Raw genomic sequence first — 21176 nt, forward strand, 5'->3', positions numbered from 1 at the left:
GGGGCGCAGGGGCCGTCTGGGTGCGGGGGGGGTGCTGTGGGAGCTCCACTCGGTTTCGGTTTCGGTTCTGATCTCCGGGCCGGGCGGCTCGGCTCGGCTCGGCTCAGTTGGCCCCAGCGCGGCCGGCGGGGCCCCCCCCCCTTGCGGCCCCCCCCGCCGGGACCAGCAGGATGCGCCGCCTCCAGTTTCGTTTCCCGGCTGGTTCCGCCTTCGGCAGATGCGGAACGCGCAGCGGCGGGGAATGGAGCTCCGGGGGTACCAGCGAGAGGCGGCGGCCCCGGCCCTGCGCGGCCGCAACAGCATCGTTTGCCTGCCCACGGGCGCCGGGAAGACCCGCGTGGCCGTCCACGTCTGCCGGCGGCACCTGCAGAGCCGGCCGGGCGGCAAGGTGGCCGTGCTTGTCAACAAGGTGCTGCCCTGCCCCAGGACCGCGGGAGCCACGGCTGGTGGTCCTGGCCGGTGCTGAGCGTGGTCCTGTGGGCGCAGGTGCACCTAGTGGACCAGCACACCGAGAAGGAGTTCCAGGCACTGCAGGACACCTTCAAGGTGGCATCCATCAGTGGGGACACCAGCCACAAAGCCTTCTTCGCCTGCTTGGTGAAGGAGAATGATGTTATCATCTGCACAGCCCAGATACTGCAGAACGCCCTGGTCAGCACGGAGGAGGACATGCACGTGGAGCTGACAGGTGGGCACCAGACCACATAAGCTGCTGGCCCCACAGCCATGGCTGAGCCCCCAGCTGAGCCCCATCTCACCCCGCTCCACTCCCTGTCCCGGAGCAGATTTCTCGCTGCTGGTGATAGACGAGTGCCACCACACGCACAAGGACGCCGTCTACAACAAGATCATGCTGAGATACCTCCAGCACAAGCTCAGCAGGGAGCAGGAGCTGCCACAGGTTCTGGGGCTGACGGCGTCGCCTGGCACTGGGGGGGCAACGTCCTTCGAGGAGGCGGTAGAGCACATCCTGCAGGTGTGTCCTGTGCCCCCTGTCCTGCTTCAGCACAGCTTCCCCTGGGGTTCAGCAGGGTGTCCCTTGGGATGGGGGTTGATGTCCAGGTGTGTGGGTGCTGGGCAGACCAGAGGAGTCATCCCCAAACTCATCAGGTTGCCAGTGAGCACCACGCAGTGCACTGTCCTGGGCAGCTGGGCTCAGGGTGGAAGCAGGATCTTTCCCTCTCAGATCTGTGCCAACCTAGACACTGAGAAGATCACATCGGTGCAGGACGAGGCGCAGCACCTGCAGAGCCATGTCCCCCAACCCAAGAAGCAGTATGACCTGTGCCAGGAGCGAGTGCAGGTGAGGTATGGCTGCTCAGAGCCATGGGGCTGCTCACTGGGTGGAAGATGAGACCCTCAAGCCTTGCTGGGTGAGGAGCTGTGTCCCTTCATCCGCTTTGCTCAGGCCAGTGTGAGAAATCGGTTGACCCAGAGTTTTGGTGCTGGGGGATCCTGCAACTGTCTGGGTCCCGCCATGCAACCAGCCACGATTCCCAAATCCTGAGCCCCTCCCTGCTCCCAGGACCCCTTTGGTGAGCAGCTGAAGAAGATGATGGTGCAGATCCAGCAGTACATGGAGAAGCCGGGTCTCCCATGGGACTTTGGCACGCAGATTTACGAGCAGCGCATCGTGGAGCTGGAGAAGAGAGGTGAGGGTGCAGCAGTGCAGGTGTGGCGGTGCTGAGCCACGGGGCAGGCTGTGACTGCCGTGTCCCCTGGCCCCACCAGCTGCAGAGATGTTTTGTCGCAAGACCCGGGTGTGCGCCCTGCACCTGCGCAAGTACAACGACGCTCTGCTGATCAATGACACCGTGCGGATGATTGACGCCTTCCAGTGCCTCCAGCAGTTCTACAGCGCTGAGAGGGATGAGAAGGACCCCACTGAACAGTTCCTCATTGCCACATTCGAGGGTAACAGAGGGGCCTGGAGGGGGGTGATGCTGGCTGCGTTTTGGGTGTAAAGAGTCTCCCCGACACCCCTCTCACCTGTGCAGAGAACAGGGCGAGGCTGCAGGCACTTGCCGGGGACCAGCGCTATGAGAACCCCAGGCTGGGCAAGCTGGAGGGGATCCTGCGTGAGCACTTTGAGCCCCTGGGCACTTCTCGTGGCATCGTCTTCACCAAGACAAGGCAGAGCGCTCACAGCCTGCTCAGCTGGCTGCAGACCACGGCCACGCTCCAGCACATCAGGGCCACCGTCCTCACTGGCGCTGGCTACAGCAACCAGACCAGGCACATGACACAGGTGAGTGGAGGGTGGGCAGGAACTGGATTGATCCCACTCTGCACACTTTGGGGGTGCTGCTGGTGCTGCCCAGGCCTCAGAGCCCTACACAGCTGCTGAAGCATCACCCCCCTGTCTACCCAGAACGAGCAGCAGGATGTGATCAAGCAGTTCCGTGAGGGAGCCCTCAACCTGCTCTTCTCCACCAGTGTGGCTGAGGAGGGCCTGGACATCCCTGAGTGCAACATCGTGGTCCGCTATGGGCTGATGACCAATGAGATCGCCATGATGCAGGTGCTGCCCAGACTCCCTCTGGCCCTGCCAGGAACCCCCAAAGCCGTGGGGGTGGGACATGGGGGCTCTTGCCTTGCCTGCAGGCATGTCCTTGGGGATGAGCCCAGCCCCTGGCAGAACATCTCCTTGACAAGGTGCAGGGGAGGGTGGAAGTGGCTCTGTTCTCACAGGGTGGCACGAAAGGGTTGGCTGTGTCCCTCTTCTACTGACTGCAACATTTGGACCTTGCTCTGCAGGCCCGGGGCCGTGCCCGTGCTGAGAACAGTGTCTACTCTGTCCTTGCCAAAGCCAACAGCAGAGAGGTGGCCCGAGAGCTGCTCAACGAGGACCGGGTGGAGCTCATGAAGAGGGCGATTCAGGCAGTGCAAGCCATGCCTGAGCAGGAGTACAACCAAAAGGTAGGTGCTGGGTGCTGCCATGGGCACTGGCAGAGCCAGGCAGCTCTTGCCCACCTCTGCACCCTGCATTTGGCTGCCTTCTCTGCCCCAGGGCAGCACCAGATCCTGAGATGGGGTTGTGTGAGGGGCATGGGGGCAGTGTGTGCCCATCCTGCCCTGCCTGTCCTGCCCTGTCGCTTGCACTCGTGGGATGATGCATCCCTCAGTGGATCTTGCCATATCTGCCATCTGTCTTTGCCTGCAGCCCTGTGCTGACCCCTATCACCCCTGTGTCCCCCACAGATCTGGGAGCTGCAGCGGGTGGCCGTAGCCAGCTGGCTGATGAAGGAGGCCAGGATCAGTGAGCGGCGGCAGCTGCATGACCCAGACGCTGTTCGCCTGTACTGTGTCAACTGCAACATGGCCGTGTGCCATGGCAGCGACATCCGCACAGTGGAGGGCATGCACCATGTCAACGTCAACCCCGAATTCAGGTAGGAGTCTTGCATGGGCAGGGGCGAGCGGGCAGGGGTAGCACCAGCCTGCTGCCAGCTCTTTCTCTTGGTACAGGGAGATTGCAGGAACTTTGTTTGACTATGGGAGCACCTGTGCTGCCCTGTTTGTGTCCCCTGGACCATCATCCTTACTGTCTGGTGTCCCCTTCCTTCCAGGCTGTATTACAGAGTTTCCTCTGGGAAAATACAATTCCAGCGCACTTTCAGGGACTGGGAGCCTGGCTGCCGTATTGCCTGCAGCGCCTGCAGCCAGGTGAGCACAACCATCCCCCTGTGTCTGCAGCCCAGTCAGAGCTGGAGGGACAGGAAGGGCTGTGCCTTGTGCCCCAGCTCACAGCTGCACATGCCTGTGTCGTGTGTGCTGAGGGACATGGACGCAGGCTGCCTGCAAAGGAGAGACATGCCTTGGGAGCAAGGAAGTCGCCCATCCCTGTGTGCGTGGCCCTGCAGCCTGGGGACGCTGTGTGTGCGGTGTCTAACTGTCCCCTCCCTGCCCACACAGGACTGGGGCATGGAGATGCTGTACCGGCAGGTGAAGCTGCCTATCCTCTGCATCAAAAACTTTGTGGTGGAGACACCGGCAGAGAAGAGGAGATACAAGAAGTGGAGCGCTGTGACGTTCCCCATCAAGGCGTTTGACTACCTGGAGTACTGCGCTGACACCCATGGCCTGTCCTTCTAGCACAGGCTCTGTTCAGAAGAGGACTATTCACAGGGCACTTTCAGGGTCTCACATGAAAGGGAGAGGCTTCCTCGACCCTTGGACAGAAGGCCATGGCTCACTCCTCTCTTCCTCGCTGGTCTGAGCTGCAGCAGTGCGTCCTGTGCTGGAGCCCATGGCTGCTGAAGGAGCTTTGCTGACCCCGGGCAGCAAAGAAAGGATGAGATGCTGGGATCAAAAACTACCCAAACCCTTCCTTGCTCCCCATGCTGCTGCCTTCCCCTCTGCAACCCTGCCAGGAGAACCATCCGTTTTTGTGGGGCCAGGACATAGCCCACTGCTTCTCCACTCTGATTTGTGAATTCATGGGTCTCCATTAAAAACGCACGTGCTAGACTGAAGGGGCAGGTTGGCCGTGTCACTTGTGACAAGAGCTGGCTGGGCAGGAGCGTTCGAGGGGGGGACATGGCACCAGAGCCAGACCCCACTGTGTGCTGTGCCAGCAGAACAGGGCTCTCCAGGGGACAGTGGAGCCTGTGAGGCCGCCCCGGCCCTACCCCCCCCGCAGACAGTGGCCTGTCTCACCCACCCACCCAAGACCGAACCTTCTCGAGGCCCAGAACGAGCCTAAACCCCTCTGGGGCAGCCCCAGGGGGTCCCTCCGGGGCTTCGGGCGTCCCCTCGATCTCACCTGGGAGCACCCTGGAAAGCGCTTTGCGTCCGAGCCGCGGGGGAGCCGCGGGGCTTGCGGCAGGACTCGGGACCGGGACCGGGACCGGGACCGGGCCGGCTTCGGGGCGAGGGATTCGGTACCGGGGTGCGCAGCCCCGGACCGCGCGTCCGCCCGTGCTGTGCCGCCGCTGGGCGCTAGAGGGAGCCCCGGGCCGGGCTGGGGATGCCCGGGGAACCGGGGAATGACCGGGGCGACCGGGGGATGAGCCGGGGGGACCGGGGGATGTTCGGGGAACCGGAGGATGATCCGGGGGAACCGGGGAATGACCAGGGGGACCGGGGAATGACCAGGGGGACCGGGGGATGAGCCGGGGGGAGCGGGGGATGTTCGGGGGACCGGGGGATGCCCGAGGGGACCGGGGGATGCCCGGGGGGACCGGGGGATGTTCGGGGAACCGGGGGATGCCCGGGGGGACCGGGGGATGCCCGCGGAACCGGGAGATGTTCAGGGAACCGGAGGATGCCCGGGGAACCGGGGGATGAGCCGGGGGGACCGGAGGATGCCCGAGGAACTGGGAGATGATCCGGGGGACCGGGAGATGTTCGGGGAACCGGGGGATGCCCGGGGAACCGGGATATAATCCGGGGGGACCGGGGGATGCCCGGGGAACCGGGGAATGATCCGGCGGGACCGGGGGATGCTCCGGTGAGTACAGGGGGCTGCAGCGCTCGCACCGGCCGCTCCCCGCGTGTCCCTTCCCCGCGGGATCCTGCCGCACGTGTTGGTGCTGGCCCGGGGACGCCTCCCCCGCCGGTAAGCAGCGCGGATGCTCGGCAGGTCACAGGTGACTCCGCGGGTGGCGGGGAGCTGCAGAAGGACGAGGACACGTGCAGGGGACCAGAGTCCTGCTCCTCCTGCCTGACTTTGGTACCAGAGGCTCCCGCAGTGTCAGGCACACACAGCCCACTTTCAGGTGGAGATGGCCCCGGGGAAACCAAACTCCTGTTCATCAGAAACTGGGTAATGAGGCCATTTGAGTTATTTGTAGCTCCTTGTGGGCTGGGATGGCCTCTCCTCCTGCTCCCTAGGCAGGATCTCTCCCGCAGGGACCCCAGATCGTTTTGCTCAGCTCAAATTGCCCTGATTTGTGCTTGGAGAATTCAGGTTGTGAGTTAGCCCAGTGGGTGTCCACAGCACTGGGTGGTGCAACCTCTCACCAGCCCTGGTAGATCTGGCTGTCCGCTTGGGTGCTCCAAACCAGAATTTCTGTGACAAACTTGCCCCTTTTTGAAGGGGTGCAGCTGACTTCAGGGATACAAGGCCAGGACAGCATTGTGAATCTCTGTGGTTTTGCAAGTGGGTCTGTATCCAGCCTCTGCTTGTTCTTCCCTCTGCGTCCCTGCTGCAACGTCAGCTGCATCTGACTTCTCCTTCCCAGGGGCTCGGGCACCTTGGGCCTGGCAGCAGGGAGCAGCCGAGCTGCAGTGATCGGTGCTGCGACCTTGGTCGGTGTCCTTCAGGGCTGGCATCCTTCTGAGCCAGCATCCTTCAGGACTGGCATCCTTCAGAGCTGGCCTCCTGTGGCCAAATCCCCAGGCTGGAAGAAGTCTGTGGCTCAAAGCACCTTTGCTTATCTCAGCTCCCCAAAGCACTTATGTTCCAGCCATCACGACTGGCTGCCTGTAAGCAGAGATGGGCACCATTAGCCCCGCAGCAAACAGCTGCTGCAGCAAGTTCTGCTGGCAGAAGCACCGTGAAGGAGTTTGCCCCTGGCCCACAGGCTGCCAGGATGGGGACAGCCCCAGGAATGCCTCTGTCCTCCTACCCCAGCAACCCCCGTGCCCCTGGCAGCCGGGTGTGCTCACAGAGTCAGGGCAATGCAGCAATTTGTTTCTCACAGCTCATTTCATTTGTCATCAGTGCGTCAGAAAGCACCAATTCCCCTTGCAAGGCACCAGCTGGAAAACCTCCGGCTCCTCCACCTGGCAGCGCCTCAGGTCAGCCCTTTCCCCAGGCTGGTGTTTGGCGGGACTTAGTGCTCAGCCTGTTCGACTTATCGGGAAGGAGCCTGAGATGTGACTTGATTACAGCATGCAAGTGTCTTCCTGGGGAGAAAACTGCTGGGTATTAAAGGGCTCTTTTACTTGGCAGAGAGAGGAATAATGAGAACTGGGGCCGAAAGATAAAGTTGGGCAAATTGAAATTTGAAATCCAGGGCAGGTCTGCAGCAAGAAGGGCACAGAGCAGCCAAAGCAGGACCTCAAGCACCTTTATCAAAGAGGTGCCTGGGGCTGAGGGTCCTGCCCTGGGGGTGGCTCCATCCTGCTTCGTGACTCTGGCTCAGGCAGCAGCAGGATGAGCAGCAGGAGTCCGGTGGCATCCTGGGTGAGGGGGATGGGGACTGAATTTTGCTTCCCAGGCACATCTGAAAATCTGGCTATTGCACAGCATCTCTTCCAGAGCCCGGGAGCACGTCAGACCCCGAGGTGACCTTTCCCGGGACAGCTGGAACTTCCCTCTCTGTACCAGGAGAAATTCCAGTCTGGAGAGAAGTGCTTATGGTGGAGGACTTCCATCCCGAAAACCAGAAGCCCTCTCCCCACTTTGTTCCTTCATCCCCTCTTCTCCGCTGCCGGGAGCGCACGGGAGCCCGCAGAGCGTTCGGGTGCGTCCCTGTCCTGCTCGGCTGCGCTGGCCCCGCCACCGCCGGCCGCTTGTCGGACGGTTCCCCCCGGGAGTTAATCCGGACTGTTCGCATGTCAGGATGCCGCTGGATTAAACAAGGGGATTAGCATCAAACAATTTCCCTCGCGCCCCGAGCGGGAGGCAGGAAATATAACCACTGCAGGTTTATTCTGCTTAGGTTGGAACAGCTCCCCGGCACGCAGCGGCACGGCGAGGCACGAGCCCAGGGCATTGCGGGAGCACTGGGATGAGGACGTCAGGACCAGGGGCTGCTCATCCCAGGGGAATCAGGGAGGTGTCCCTGCTGGGTGGCACTCGGGTGCCCGCTGAAGCCTGTGCCCGGTGTGGATCCCACCCGCCCAGCCGTGAGGTGCCAGTGCACAGGAGCCATCTGGGCTTGGGGAAAGGACTGCAGCTCTTCACTGGGTGTCCCCAGGAGGGCACAAAAGTCAGGACTGGGAAGACTCCAGCCTCCCACAGTCACTGAGCCCCCCGGCACCGTCTTCTGGCTGCTCCTGCCAGCCCGGGCTCAGCTGCGGATGGCAGAGGATGGAACAGCCTCGCGGATGGAAAGGCAAATCTGTTTTCCCAACAGCTCCTGGGTTCCCGAGCCAGGGGATGGTGATGCAGCTCTGATCTGATCCAATGGCGGCAGTGCTGCAGGCTGCCAGCTTTCATCCCAAGCTTTGTGCCCACCCGTGATCCCAGGGTCCCTTGTCAGCCACTTAGAAAAAGTAAAACAAACCCCCTAATCCCGGGGTTTTAATGGAAGAAGGTCGTGCAGCACTGGCTGGGGCACAACAGCCCTACACTTGGCAAAGAGACTTGACTTCTCTTTGGACCAACGCACCGTGGGAGCAGCTGGACTCACATCCTTGCGTCCTCCATGGCCCTGGAGGTTTCGGTCCCTGGAGGTTTCTTGGCTGCTTTCCTCTGAGGAGCATTCCCAGGGCAGCCAAGTCCCTGGTCAGCCGAGAACAGGACCATCACACATGCCCACCTTGTTTTTCTAGGAAAGGGCTAAAAATAGCATCCTAGGGCAGTGTGGAAAGGCCCGGGCAGATCCTCAGCCACTGGGAGTCAAGTGATTTACAGCTCGTAGTCTGTGTGTGATCCCAGAGACTGTGCAGGGGCAGGGGCAGTCCCTGGGCCAGGGCACGTCTCTGTGGGACAGAAGAGCAGGGGGCTGCAGGTCCCCCCTTCCTCAGTGCTGCTGGGGGTGGGTTCTCTCCTTCTTGCCGTTTTTAGGTGACTCTATTTGGGCTGGGCATTGTCAGGATGTGGCAGGGAGGGGATGCAACATGGTGGGGTAAGACCCAGGGACAGCTGGCTGGTGCTGGCACAGTCTGGGGCCTGCGGGGACCCCTGGCACAAGCTGCAATATCCAAAAATTCCCAAACAAAATTTCATGCACTAAATCTTAGGGCTGCAATTCTGCTGAGACCTGGCTTTATAATTGGATCTGTCAGAATCCCGTCACACTTAATGTGCAGCTGCCAGCATGCGTGTGACTCCTCAGCGACTGTGCTGGCTCTGCTGGGCACCGGGAAATCTGGTCCTGGGATTTTCCAGCTTGAGGAAAGGTCTAGTTTGTACCTAAACCCCTAACCCTGGGAGGAGGGCAGTGCAGGCCAGCCCTAGTTTTAACTCGAGGTGCCTCAATTTCCCTCTGGGAAGGCAGTGGGATGGGGATGATGCTGGCGAGGCATGGGAGCCCAGTGTGGGTGTGTGTTCTTCACCTGAGTAATCAAACCTGTTATGCAGTGTTTGATTAAAGGCCACTAAATATATTATCTTTGATTCTTCCACTTTATTTTGTGTTGCCTTCATTTGTCCCTTGGAGATGAGAGTTGCTCTGGTACTTATTAGTCACAAAGCCCCAACCTTGCGCTGCGTTCCTGCTATCTGAGAAATGAATTATTAATGGTGCATTAAACAGAGACTGGAAAGGGGCCCTGGGACACTGATAATCAGGAGCTAATTGAGGAAGAAATGAGATACTGCTCCCGTTGCAGAACGAGGACTGTGCAGCACTGTGATACCAAAGGTGACCCTGCTAAAATTCCTGGGCCAACTGCTCCCTGCTCTGCCTGCTCAGCCCTCGCTGGTGGGTCATGTGTGCACCTGGCCAGGATGTTCTCTCTGACTGGGATGTTCTTCCTGATAGGGATTCTCTGTCTCAGGCATCAGAAAGAAATCAGACAAATACACCCATGGCCCTGGAAAGCTGCTGCAACCCAGATTTTGATGGCATGAAGCAGATCCTGGGGGTGGCCAGGAGTGTGGGCAGAGGCAGCTCACTGTGTCCTTAGGGATGACGTCCCACCTCATCAGTGGCTGCTCAGGATGCTGAATCCTGCCTGGACCTTGTCTGGACTCCTGCACAAGTGGCTGGGGCTGAACAATTTCAATCAACTTTATTTATCTTCCCTTACTGTTTTCCCACACAGCTTTCAGCTGAGGCCTGTCAGGTTTCTCCTCTTCCACTCTGGCTGCTTTAAAGGCTCACCCCAGCCCTGGCAGCACCTGCCTCAGGAGTCCCGTGGGACACTCCCACAGGGTCTTGAGGGCTGGAGAAAGACGGGAGTGTTGGGGGATTGTCACTGTCACCAGCCTCCCTGGCCATGGGCAGTGCGTGCTGCTGCTCTGACAACGTCAGGCTGACATGCACCCGGAGTGTCCCATCACCTCCCCTCTCCAAACACCAGTGCTGGGTCGGGTTTAGGACCCAACTGTCCTGTTCCCCTCCCGGCTCCGGTGGGCTCAGCGCCTCTTCCTCCAAGAGCCCAGCCAAGGCTCCCTGCTCCAGCTCTGCTCCGACGTCACGCTGAAGCAGCCGCAGTTCACCCAGACTCCTTGCATAAATATTTATGCACTGATGCAATGCTTTTCTAAATATAAAGCTTTATCTGAAATTTCATTTAAACATTAAGTGTAGATAATTTATTTATAATTAATGTAGGCATCAAGCCCCATCTCTGGAATGCCTGTGAGCTTTCATTTATAATTGGGAGGTAAGTCAGGAGCTAGAGGCTGGGCTCTTATCAGTTTCATTTTAATTTTCCTCCTACACCAAATGAAGCTGGTGCAATTCATCTCTCATTAGGAGGAAGCACAAAACTCCCCTAAAATAACAGTTTTATGGGGAACAGGTAATAAACCCATCTTTGTTCCTCTTCTCGCCTTTGATAATGTTACTGGGGTTCACAGATCCCTTCAAAGTGTTGCTCTTCCTTAAAAATAAGTCTATTAAAAATTAAAACCACTTTCCTATATAATAAAATTTACTCCCTGCAATTATGCAGAGGGAGCAGTTATCGGCCTTCCGTAGATTTTAATTAAAAGTTACACTAGGAAGGAAATAATGACGGCCGTAAAATAACAGCAGCCTCTCCCCTGAGTTAGTGGTGCCTCTGTCACTCAAGTGCCTCTTGAAGTGATGCCCAATGCTGGTGAGAGGTGCCAGAGCCAGCAGGTTCCAGGAGCAGTGCCAGGGGTCCGTCTGTTACCCCCACAGCAGTGGGGGGGGTGGGGTCCTGCACCCGTGGGTGCCCAAATGGGTGCTCAGCTCAGCTCTGACCCATTTGTGCTCTTGTTTCTGCATCCTGGTTAGAGAATGGGGCTGTCCTGCCTGCGGTGCCCATGGGCTGGGGTTAGGGTTGGGGTTACATTTGGGGTTGGGGTTATGGTTGGGTTTTGGGTTAGGGTTAGGGTTAGCTTTGGGTTTGGGGTTAGGGTTAGGGTTGGGGTTGGGGTTGGGGTTGGGGTTAGGGTTGGGGTTATGGTTGGGTTTTGGGTTAGGGTTAGGGTTAGCTTTGGGTTTGGGGTTAAGGTTAGGGTTGTGTTTGGGGTTAGGTTTAGGGTTGGGGTTGGGGTTAGGGTTGGGTTTGTGATTCAGGTTACGGTTAGGTTCTGGTTTAATGTTGGGGTTAGGGTTAGGGTTAGGTTTAGGTTTTACATCGCCGTGCTGGAATGGCTGTGCAGATCCTGGGGTGCAAGTCACTTCCAGCTCTGTCAGTCTTCTGGGTCACCGATGCCCCCCATTAAGTCCCCCTCGGCATGTGTGTCCCTGTCGGCCTGGAGGCCCTGCTCATTCAGCATCCTGGGTCCTTCCTTGGGAAGCGTGTTCTGGCAGAGTGGGGCTGTGGGAGCTGTGCGTGCCTGGCCCAGATATTTTGCAGAGCTCATAGAGGGACCATCAAAGGCGGCTCCGTGCTCACACTAAAAATAGCAGGTGCTCGGGGTGGCGCAGGGGCTGCCAGCGGGAACGCGGCACCACCGTCACCTGCAAACACCTGCTCCTGTGGAAAGGGCTGCAGCAAGGGAAAACCTGATTCCATGTTTACATCAGCTCTTCCAGAGTGCAAACCTTTGCTTTTGAGGACACCTTAGGCTGGTCTGAACTCAAACATGGGTGTTTGTGGGGCCAGTGCCCCTCGCCCATACAGGCTGTGGGGCTGAACTTCCCAGCTGGCCAGAGCTGGGTCACTGCTGATTGAGCTGATGAGAAAGAGGTGAGAGCCAAGACGCTGATATTGTTGGGGCTGGTGCAGCTGCACCCGCCCCATGTCAGCTTTTTGCTCTCCTGGAGCCTGGAGGTGCTGCCATGCCACATCCCTGTATCCCACAAGCCATGTCAGCAGTATGTCATGGGAATCAAGGTGAATTGAACCACCTGGAGCCCAGCTGGGCCCTCATGCCCAGGCTATGGACTGGGGATCAGTCCTGCCCTGTGCAGGCTGCAGGCAGGGGCAATGCAGCCTTGCTCAGCTCCCCATGGGATGGTGCTGCCCAGCGCTGTTGTTCCTTTAACCAGTTACAGCTGCCGAGTGTTCCACTGCTGGTCTCCTCATCGCCTTCCCTGGATCATGGCTGTGAAGGCGCTAAACCCCCCCTGATCTGGCTCTGAAACGTTTATGAAATCTTTATGGGCTTTTGAAAAGATTTTAATTCCCTGACAGTGCTGCTTTCACCAGGAAAAAAAAATAAATTATGACTCAATGAGCAATTACAGCTCAACAGCTGCTGAACGGCCACGGCAGCTGCCGGAGCAGCTTGGCACGGCTCAGCCAGCCAGCCTTCCTGGAAAGTGGTGCTGGGCCTGAACCACCCCACACCCACCTTCCCTGGTTGTGGGACCCTGGCTTGGCCCCTGGGCACAGCCCCTCCTCTGCCCACCCGTCTTCCATGTCCCTCTGTACCCAGAAGCCTGCCTGGTGCTGGTCCCTGCCGTGCAGTGCCAAGGAAGGAGATAGACAGCTCTCACTGCACCCAGAGAGCCGGGTGATGCAGCCAGCTGGTGTCGTAGGACCCCAGTGGGTGCTGCAGGAAGGATTCTCCTTCCCCTGGGGTCCTGTGGTTCCAATAGCAATGTCTCAATAGCATCATGTCTGGGACAGCTCGTTACCCCTACCCATCACCTGTCCCGCTGGCGGGGTGCCACCACAGTGTCCCCGGGCAGCGCCAGCACCTCCCTGTATGGGGAGAAGTCAGAGCTGCCAGAGGATGGAGAGCATTGGGGTAATTGTAAAACTCCCTGTTTACTGAAAGCAGAGCTGCTGAGCTTCAGAAACACCAAGAAAGGGGAAGTGTTGCCCATTCCTTCCTGGCAATGCCATTCCCTCATAGCTCCCTCCCTCCTGGCAGTGCCCGATCCTGTTTCCTTGTAGGCCAATTTCTGCTCCTTTAAGCGCACAAAGTCGCTGTACAGAACTGAGCAAGGGGTTGGGAGAAATTTTGTGAGCAACTACAGCGTGATAGAGGGGCTGGGTGTGCGGTGCCTCCTGCTGCTCTGTCCCATGGGATTCCAGGGAGCTGCAGCTGGAGACGACCTTCTCTTTGTTTAGAGTTTTGTCTTCAGCTTCAGAGATATCTGCAGCAAACCGAAATGTTCGAGGGTGACCATGGTCTTGGCACAAACAGTATCTCGGGGAGAAGCAATGTGAAGGACTGCCCTTGGGAGAGGGAAGCCAGAGTTCCCATGGAGGGGGAGAAATGCATCCATGTTCCCCAGTGCTGGAATGCTGGGAGCTGTGGGTCAGGTAAGAGGCCTCACCTCTGCACTTCCTGATCCCCGTGCCTGGAAGGGGAGTATGGTCCCTTCCCTGCACTGTGGTGGAGGCAGGATGAGGCTAAAAGGGTTAAGGTAAGTGAAAAAAGTGTGGAGGAGCCCAGCCCTGCCTCTGCTCCTTGGAGAGGAAGGCTACACCATCATCAGCCGGCTCCTGACAGCCAAGGTACTGTAAAATTTGAGATCCATTAGAGTGCCTGTAATTATTTATAGGGAGGAAAAAAAACCCCCATCCTACATTGTGAAAATCAGATGGCACAGCCAACAGATGCACTGAGCTTTGGCAAAAGGGTTCTGAAAACCCAAAGTGATTTATGATGAGCCAGGCTGAGGCTCAGTGGTGCCGCACTGCTGCTCCTGGGGACCTGACTCTGACAGCAGCAGGGAAAGGGACTCCTGGTGTGGACAGGTGGGATCTGCTGCTGCTGGGCCACCTGCTTGTGTTCCAGGATCTCCAGACCCAGAAGGAGCTCAGACTGGGACTCCCTGCTCCTGGCTTCCCCCTCCCTGGCAGCTGGTGGCCCTGGAGCCTCCAGGCACCTGTGGGCTTGGAGGGCTTTGGAGCAGCACGTGCTCTGCCCCCACTTCTGCAGGCTCCAGCCTCTGCCAGCGGCAGCACGGGGCCGATCACACCTCTACCTCTTGGCATCAATTCCACGTTTTAGTGGAGGCAAAGTAGTGAGCAGGCAAGTGCTCTGGGAGACAGGAGCCCCTGAGTACCTGCTCCAGAGAAGGGGGCTCTTGGCCGGAGCAGTTCCCTCCCAGCTGGGCTCCAAAGCTCAATTAGCAGTTTTGGGAAGTGTTTTGAGATCCTCTGCGAAGTGTCCTGGCAGAGGGCAAAATGTGCTTATATAACGTGTCTAGACAGAGTATTCCTTGGGGCGGGCAGCAGGACGCTTTTATATCTCCTCTCCTGTGTCAGCACTGTGTGGCCCCGCTGAAAGGTTCTGGGAGCTGCTAAAATATTAACAACGATGACAGTGACAGGCCAGTGCAGACTTTTGCACTTAAAATTGTTGATCTTAGCACAAGGCGGGAGCATGGCAGCAGAGGAGCCCTTGCCTGGAGGCACCTTGTGCTCCATCTGCGATGACTGAGGAGCAAGTAGCATCTCCCTGCAGGCCCCCTCCCTCCATCCCGCCCCTGGCTCCGGTTCACCCTCCTGGAGCAGCCGGGCTGCCCAGCCATGGCCAAGGTCCTGTCCCTCCTTGCTGCCTGCTGGGCCTGGGTGGGACCAGAGCTTTGCTATCGGCAAAGAACTGCAGCCCCCAGGCGGTGCCACCTCCCTGGAGAGCCGGGCTGTGTGCTACCGCTCAGGATGCGGGGCTGGACACCCTTGTCCTGGCGGCTCTGAGACCTGATGACCCGCCATTCTCCGGGGCACTGGTTGCACAGGGCATCTCAGTACCCTGAAATTCAGGTGCCCTCCCCACAGCCCCGCTGAGCTCACCCTCCTTTGCGAGCCTAGCCACACACCTTACCGACACCCCCGAATCCCCGGGAAAGAGCCTGGGGAGCCCCTGTGCCCCCACCGTCCCAGCCCGGGGCAGTCGTGACCGAGGGATGCGCGACGGGAGGATGCCCCCGAGCCCCTGGCGCCGCTGCGGGATGCAGCTGCGGGATGCAGCTGCGGGATGCAGCACCGGGATGCGCCGCCGGGGTTCCCCTTCCCACTCCGTGCGGGCGCGCGGCGCCGAGGGGGGGTTGGACCGCGGCGGCGCGCGCGCTGCCTTCATCCCCTCCTTCCTCCTCCTCCTCCTCCTCCTCCTCCTCTTCCTCCTTCTCCTCCTTCTCCTCCTTCTCGTCCTCCTCCGAGAGCGCGCTCGCACGGCCGGGAGCGAGAAGCCGGCGGGAGGATGCTGCAGACGGCGGCGGAGCCGGGCGGCTGGGCAGGTAGGGCGGGCGGGGGCGGCCGGGTTCCCGGCACCGGCGGCCCCGGGGCTGGGCTGTGGGCACCGGGAGTTTCAGGCGTAGGAAAGTTGTGGGAGGGGGGGATGCGCTGGACGGGCCCCGGGAACCGGCAGCGGGGCCGGGTGTTCGGCCGGGGCGCGCGGCGCTCCCCGCGCTCCATCCCGGCGGCGCCGGGCAGCGGGGCAGGGGCGGCGGGGGTGGCGGGACCCCGGCCCCACTGACCACCCGGAGGGGTCAGGGCAGGAGGGAAACTTCTTGAGCGGAACTTTACCGAGGCCCCGGCGCAGCCCCTTTCCGGCGCGGGGCTGAGGTTCCCACGCCGAGCGGGACCCGCTGGGTGCCGGTAACCCCGGCTCGTCCCCGCCGGGGTGCCCGCGCTGTGGGGTGCACGGCGTGGGAGCCTCACGGGTGTGTGTGCTGGACTGGGGACTGCGGCAGCACCTGGGTGCGGGCGGCGTTGGCCCAGGTGTCGGGGTGTGCGGCCCGGCCGGGGCAGGGGGTGGTGGAGTGGTCCCTGGGCCCCTCTGGGCCCGGCTGTGGTGCTCGGCGTGCACAGCACACCCTGCGTGTTCCCTGGCTTGTTCGCAGGGTGCCTGGAGCTGCGTGCGTCCATGCTGGGATCGGGACATGGAGAGCTGTGTTGGGAATGGAGCCGAGGCTCTGGCCGCCTCCACGGGGACACTTGGCTCTTACGGAAAAGGACCTTCACTGAGCTGTGCAAAAGCGCTTTCTCTTGGCTGTGTCTCCGGGTGGGAGCAGAGGGGTCCCTGGGTCCAGGAATGTGGAGGCAGAAGCAGGATCCCCACTCAGCAGATTGACCGCTCTCCCCTGGCCATTACCGATAGACTTTGCTGTTAACTTGGAGCAGCAGTGAGTTACGGTGGAAGCTTTTAAGGAGTTTGCATCAGGGTGGGCAGGGCTGGGGCTTGCTCTGCCCCAGAGCGAACCCCACGGATCCCGGCACAGGGACGTGCCTGTGCCTGCCCTTGGCAGGGCCGTGGCAGGGCGGTGAGCGCCGATCCTGCTGGATGGGCGTGTGGGAAAACAACATCTTGGCACAAGTCGCTGCGATTTGTTTTCAGTGCAAAATTTGAAAGTGCTGCTTAAATAGAGGAGATGATTCTGTGTGAAGGTGAAGGGTCTAGAGCCTGGCATTGCATTCCTGGAGGCTCTAAGGGGCTTCCAGGTTGATTCATCAGTGTGGAGGAATCAGCACCATCTCACTGGAACCTTGCTGCTGGAGCTGCCCCTTCGAGGGCTGGATGTGTCTGTGGGTCCCATGAAGTATGGCAGCCCCTCTGCCCCACAGGGAGCAATTTTGGGTGAAAATGTGAGGCAGGAGCTGGCCCTGCCCTGCTCAGCACTGTGCACACATCGGCTTCACCCCCTTGTTACCTGGGGTGTCTGAGTGGGGGAGTGGAGACGTTTGCGTGAGCTGCTGTGTCTGCATGTGGGGCACGGTGCCTGAAAATAGCATCAATGGGCAGTGCCGCTGTGTGTGACAGCCCGCGGATAAATGAGGCTCTGTCCCGTCTGCCAGCCTGGCTGGGAGTTTCTTGAGCCAACGCCATCCAAATCCACCACCACCGACTTTTTTCTTTTAAGTGACTGCAGGTGTTTTCCGATGGAGCATCCAGCCCAGCGGCTTTGCTGAATGATGTTTGTCACTTGGCTGGAATGGCTCTGTGGGGGTGGAGGAGTTGTGTCGGTCCCTCGGTAGCTGCCAGTGTGATTCCGCCGACCAGAAACTCTCTTGCCATATGCAGAGTTCAGGGAGGGGTGATGATACCGTGTGCCGTGGATTTCATGCTTGCTCTATAATCTGCCATGTGCATTGGAAAAAAAAGGCTGGTGTGACCCTGGATGTGGCTCCGTCTGTGAATGCACAGAGCCAGGCTCTGCGTTAGCAGGGCTGTGACGTCATGCCAGGCTGTGACTTCCCGCTGTGAGTCTTGTACACCAGCATCCCTGAGCTCACATCGCATCGTGCTTGGCCGGGGCTCCAGAGCGGCTGCTCTCGCTGCCCGAGCGCTGTTTGACTCTGACAGAGCAGCAGCCTCTGTATAGAGAAATTGGGAGGTTGGTTTCATAGTCCCAAGAGTAAGAAATATTTTTTAGGGCTGGTGGCTCACTGCCCTCAGGGCTTGGACCCCAGTGCTGGACTGTGGAGGGCTGCATGTCCTGGCCTTGGTAAGTGAGGGTTGGGTGCCTGGCTGCTCATGTGAGGAGGTGCCATCGTGCTGGAGCGTGCACTGCCGGTGGGCTTGGAGCAGCCATCCCATCCCATCCCACCCCATCCCACCCCATCTCATCCCATCCCATCCCATCCCATCCCATCCCATCCCATCCCATCCCATCCCATCCCATCCCATCCCATCCCTCCCCACCTGCCTGGCTGATGTTCTCTGCACTGTTTATGGGGGCTGGTGTTCTGCCTGGCATTCCCAGCTGTCCTGGGACAAGGCTTCTCTCAATGTGCCGATGGGGACATGGACAGGGCAGAGTTGCCCTAGGTCATTCTGCCTGCACCCTCCTGCTGTTCATCCCCGGGGACTGGCAGGAATGTGCACAGCCTGGAGCAGTGCTGTGGCCATCCACAGCTGTTCCAACCCAAAAATCCTCCTCGAGCATTGCCCCAGCATCCTCAGACATAGGCTGGTGGCTGGTAAAGGAACCTTGGTCTTTGGGCTCTTATTTGTTGTATTTCTGGAGACCTTCCTCCTGTTTGGCTTTTATCTAATCTTTCTGGGGAGATCAATGCATTTCTACAAGTGCACAACACAAGTCTGCTATTGACTGAACAAGGACCTTTGCACAGATGTTCCCAATCCAGTACTGGAAATGTCAGTCCCATTGCTTTACACTGGTGAATTTCCAGGGCTAAAAGCAAACCTGTCATGGAAGCACAGGACAGTCCCCAAAACGTGCCAGACTCACACATCATAGGGGCAAAGATTCCCTTTCCGAGCCCTGCAGCCCTTCCAACTGCTTCTCCTGTTTCTCAGCTCAATTGGGACTGGAGTTTGAGTTTTCCAAAGCCAGAGCCCTCAGTTCTGCAGCCCTTTAATCATTTCTAGGGATGATAAAAACGCAAAAATGTACATCCAGAGCAGAATAATGAGGCCCATGAGGGTCTATTTGTCAATTTAGCAACGATATTGTGATGTACAAAGGGTGTTTCTTAGTATGATGCGCTGAGATTGCCTCCAAAATAGCGCCATAATTTCTGTGTCAGAAAGCCCCTGTCAGGAATTATGTCTGTGCTCTCAAGGAAATCCAGGCTGCAGCTGCACTGTAACAACTGCTCCATTTCTGTTAGAAATACAACAATTTACTTGCCAGTCATCAAAGGGAACCTGCAGATTTAAGGAGCCATGAACCACTCTGCGGGCACAGGATGCCGCAGGTCCTGTGGGAGCTTCCCTGGTGCTCCCCGAGATGCAGGTGTTGGTGTTTCAGAGGCATCAGGATGCTGGTGTGCCCAGCCTGGCTGTGGTGGCAGGGCTGACACAGGCACCCGGCTGTGGGCAGGGGGGGGACTTTGCTCTGCATGGCTGTGGGGCAGGGTGGGTGCTTCCCCAAGCACTCCTGACTTCATAGGGGCTGAAGGCACGGAGAATCCCTCACTGTCAGAGGGCTCTTTATGGTTGTTTTTTTATAAAACCTACCTTTTCCCCCTGCAATGTAAACAGCCTTTTCCCCAAGATGAATTCCCGGCAGGGTGCCAAGGAGAGGGGCTGGTGGTGGGCTTGGGGCTGTGGGGCCCTGCAGGGGTGGGCCCAGGCTGAGTCCCAGTCATGGGAGAACCTGGGGGATCCTGGCTCTGGCGAGGGCTCTGAGCCCTTGATACGAAACAGATCTGCTCTGCTTTGAAATGGGAACGTTCCTGAGTCGTGATTTTCTCTGGCCTAATTATGGAAATGTTTCAATTAGTTGATAAGAAAGATCACTGGGAAATTGCAAAGGAAACATTTTGAGGTGAAGCCCTGATCTGTGCCTGTGTCTGCCTGGAGTCAGGAGCTGCCCCAGCTGCTGGACCTTGGTCAGGCAGCAGCAGCCGGGCTCAGGGTGCTGAGGGGACTGGGCACCCCTGATGCTTCCTGTGGTGAGGTGCTGGGTTCCTCTGGCCAACAGGTTTGATCCTGGCAGCTCTGTGCCAGCTTTGCCCACTCCTCTGCCTTGTGCCCACCGGTCAGGGGATGAGCTGGGGCCTCTCTGGCAGGAATCAGGCTGATGCTACTCTGTCTCCTGTTTGAGTATTTCTGCTTCTGATATCTGGCCACTGGCCCTTGCTCTGCATCAGCGGGATGAAGGAACTGTTGAATGTGGGGTGGGCCTCGGCCACGTGCCCAGGGGATGCGGTGTCACTGCTGTTTGTCTTGGTCGGAAGCGCTGCTGCTCTGCACTCGTTTGAAGGGCTGAAGGCACAGAGCCGGTCTGTGCGCTGGGCTGGAGGCTCTTCTGAGGAGCCTGAAATGCTTGTAGGAAAAAAACCCATAAAAATCCCAAACAAGGGAAGCTTGTTACGGTGCCAGCAGGAGACTGGGAGTGGCACAGAGCGGCTGCTGGCCAGGCTGGGGGGCGAGAGCTGATGTCAGGCAGTGGGTCCCCCCCAGAGCAGGTTCCTCCACCTCAGAGCCCTCCCGCCCAGTGCTGGGTGTGCTTTGTCTCATGCAAGGCCAGAGCCTATAAATATCCCAACTCCAAAATTTCAAGAAGTATTAGGAACTCTCCAGGCTTATTTTTGAGGGCTGTTACGAAAGCGCTTTAGCGGATTAAAGCTCTCCCAGATTAATCTGTGCTCAGGAAGGCAGAGAGTGCAGGAAGGGCACTGCTGGCACCCCAGGCATGTGGTGCAGGGGGTTCACCATGACTCCTGGGCTCCCCACTCCCCATCTTGTTGGGGCATGGGACAGCAGCAGTGGGCTGGTGGGGCAGGGAGGGACACTTTCACAGAGACACATTCTCAGTCCCCCACTTCTCCCAAGCCCCACTGAGCCCCCCAGACCCAGCTGACATCTGTAGAGCTGCAGGTTTGCACAGGTCAATGTCAAATTTATGTCCCCTCTGGTTTCCAGAGGAGGTAATTAGCCAACAGGTGTAATAACAATTTGATAAGTGTGTCAAATAAGTGAGCCAGTTGTGGTGTAGAGCATGCTGTGCCTTTGGACGAGCCTTCCAAGGGCTGGGGATATGCCAAATGGGAACACAGCAATTCCCTTGTCCAGGCTGGGGTCTGTCTGCCCATCCTGGGTCTGTGCAGGAGCTCACTCCTGGCCAGGAGCTGCTGCAGAGCTCGGGGAGGGACCTGGAACCAGCACCCTAGCATTCACATCTGTGCCAGAATCTCACCTTCCTGGCCAGATGTGGAGGGAGATGATGACTTGTGTGCTCCATCACCACTGCAAGGCACAAAGCAGCGTCGGAATCTCGGGGCAGGATGAGTGCTGACTGATGCTGACTTACGCAGCAGATGAGTGGACCAATGACCAATGCAGGTGCCACAGTGATGCAGCTTGGATGTCCCCAAAGGGATTTACAGACACCTGGCAGCCACCTGCCCCTCCAGTGCTGGCCTGCTGCCGGCACTGTTGTGGTGCCAGTGCTGCTCCCACGGCCATGGGGCTCTGGCCCAGGGAAGTGCCAAGGTGGGTTCCGGCGGCAGAAAATCAGCTCCAGCACCTGCTGGCTTTTGGCATCTTCTTGGTGCTGGGAAAGCTTTTCAGTTTGTCCTTGGGAACATTTCTCCTCCTAAGGACTTGG

The 21176-nt window shown here is 58.8% G+C and overlaps 2 protein-coding genes across 3 annotated transcripts in view; both read left to right on the forward strand.

The window, feature by feature from the left end:
* Window positions 1-21: 21 nt before the first annotated feature.
* DHX58 (DExH-box helicase 58) lies at window positions 22-4475 on the forward strand. Of its 2 annotated transcripts, XM_048316834.1 has the most exons (12): window positions 23-409; window positions 487-688; window positions 786-976; window positions 1187-1303; window positions 1526-1652; window positions 1732-1914; window positions 1998-2248; window positions 2372-2521; window positions 2758-2919; window positions 3202-3392; window positions 3570-3666; window positions 3916-4475. In XM_048316834.1, the coding sequence occupies exons 1-12, from the start codon at window positions 218-220 to the stop codon at window positions 4093-4095; spliced, it is 2043 nt and encodes a 680-aa protein (XP_048172791.1). In that variant the 5' UTR covers window positions 23-217; the 3' UTR covers window positions 4096-4475. The 2 variants fall into 2 exon arrangements, with proteins under 2 accessions (XP_048172796.1, XP_048172791.1); XM_048316839.1 differs by lacking the exon at window positions 1187-1303 and having other exon boundaries at window positions 22-409.
* Window positions 4476-15236: 10761 nt separating this feature from the next.
* Window positions 15237-21176, forward strand: part of ZNF385C (zinc finger protein 385C) — a 58673-nt gene continuing 52733 nt past the window's right edge. The window contains exon 1 of the mRNA XM_048316917.1: window positions 15237-15395. Within this exon, the coding sequence (XP_048172874.1) occupies window positions 15359-15395 (37 nt within the window). The 5' untranslated portion in view covers window positions 15237-15358. The remainder of the gene's footprint in view (window positions 15396-21176) is intronic.

This window comes from Corvus hawaiiensis, chromosome 1, assembly GCF_020740725.1.
Source record: "Corvus hawaiiensis isolate bCorHaw1 chromosome 1, bCorHaw1.pri.cur, whole genome shotgun sequence".
Taxonomy (NCBI): Eukaryota; Metazoa; Chordata; class Aves; order Passeriformes; family Corvidae; genus Corvus; species Corvus hawaiiensis.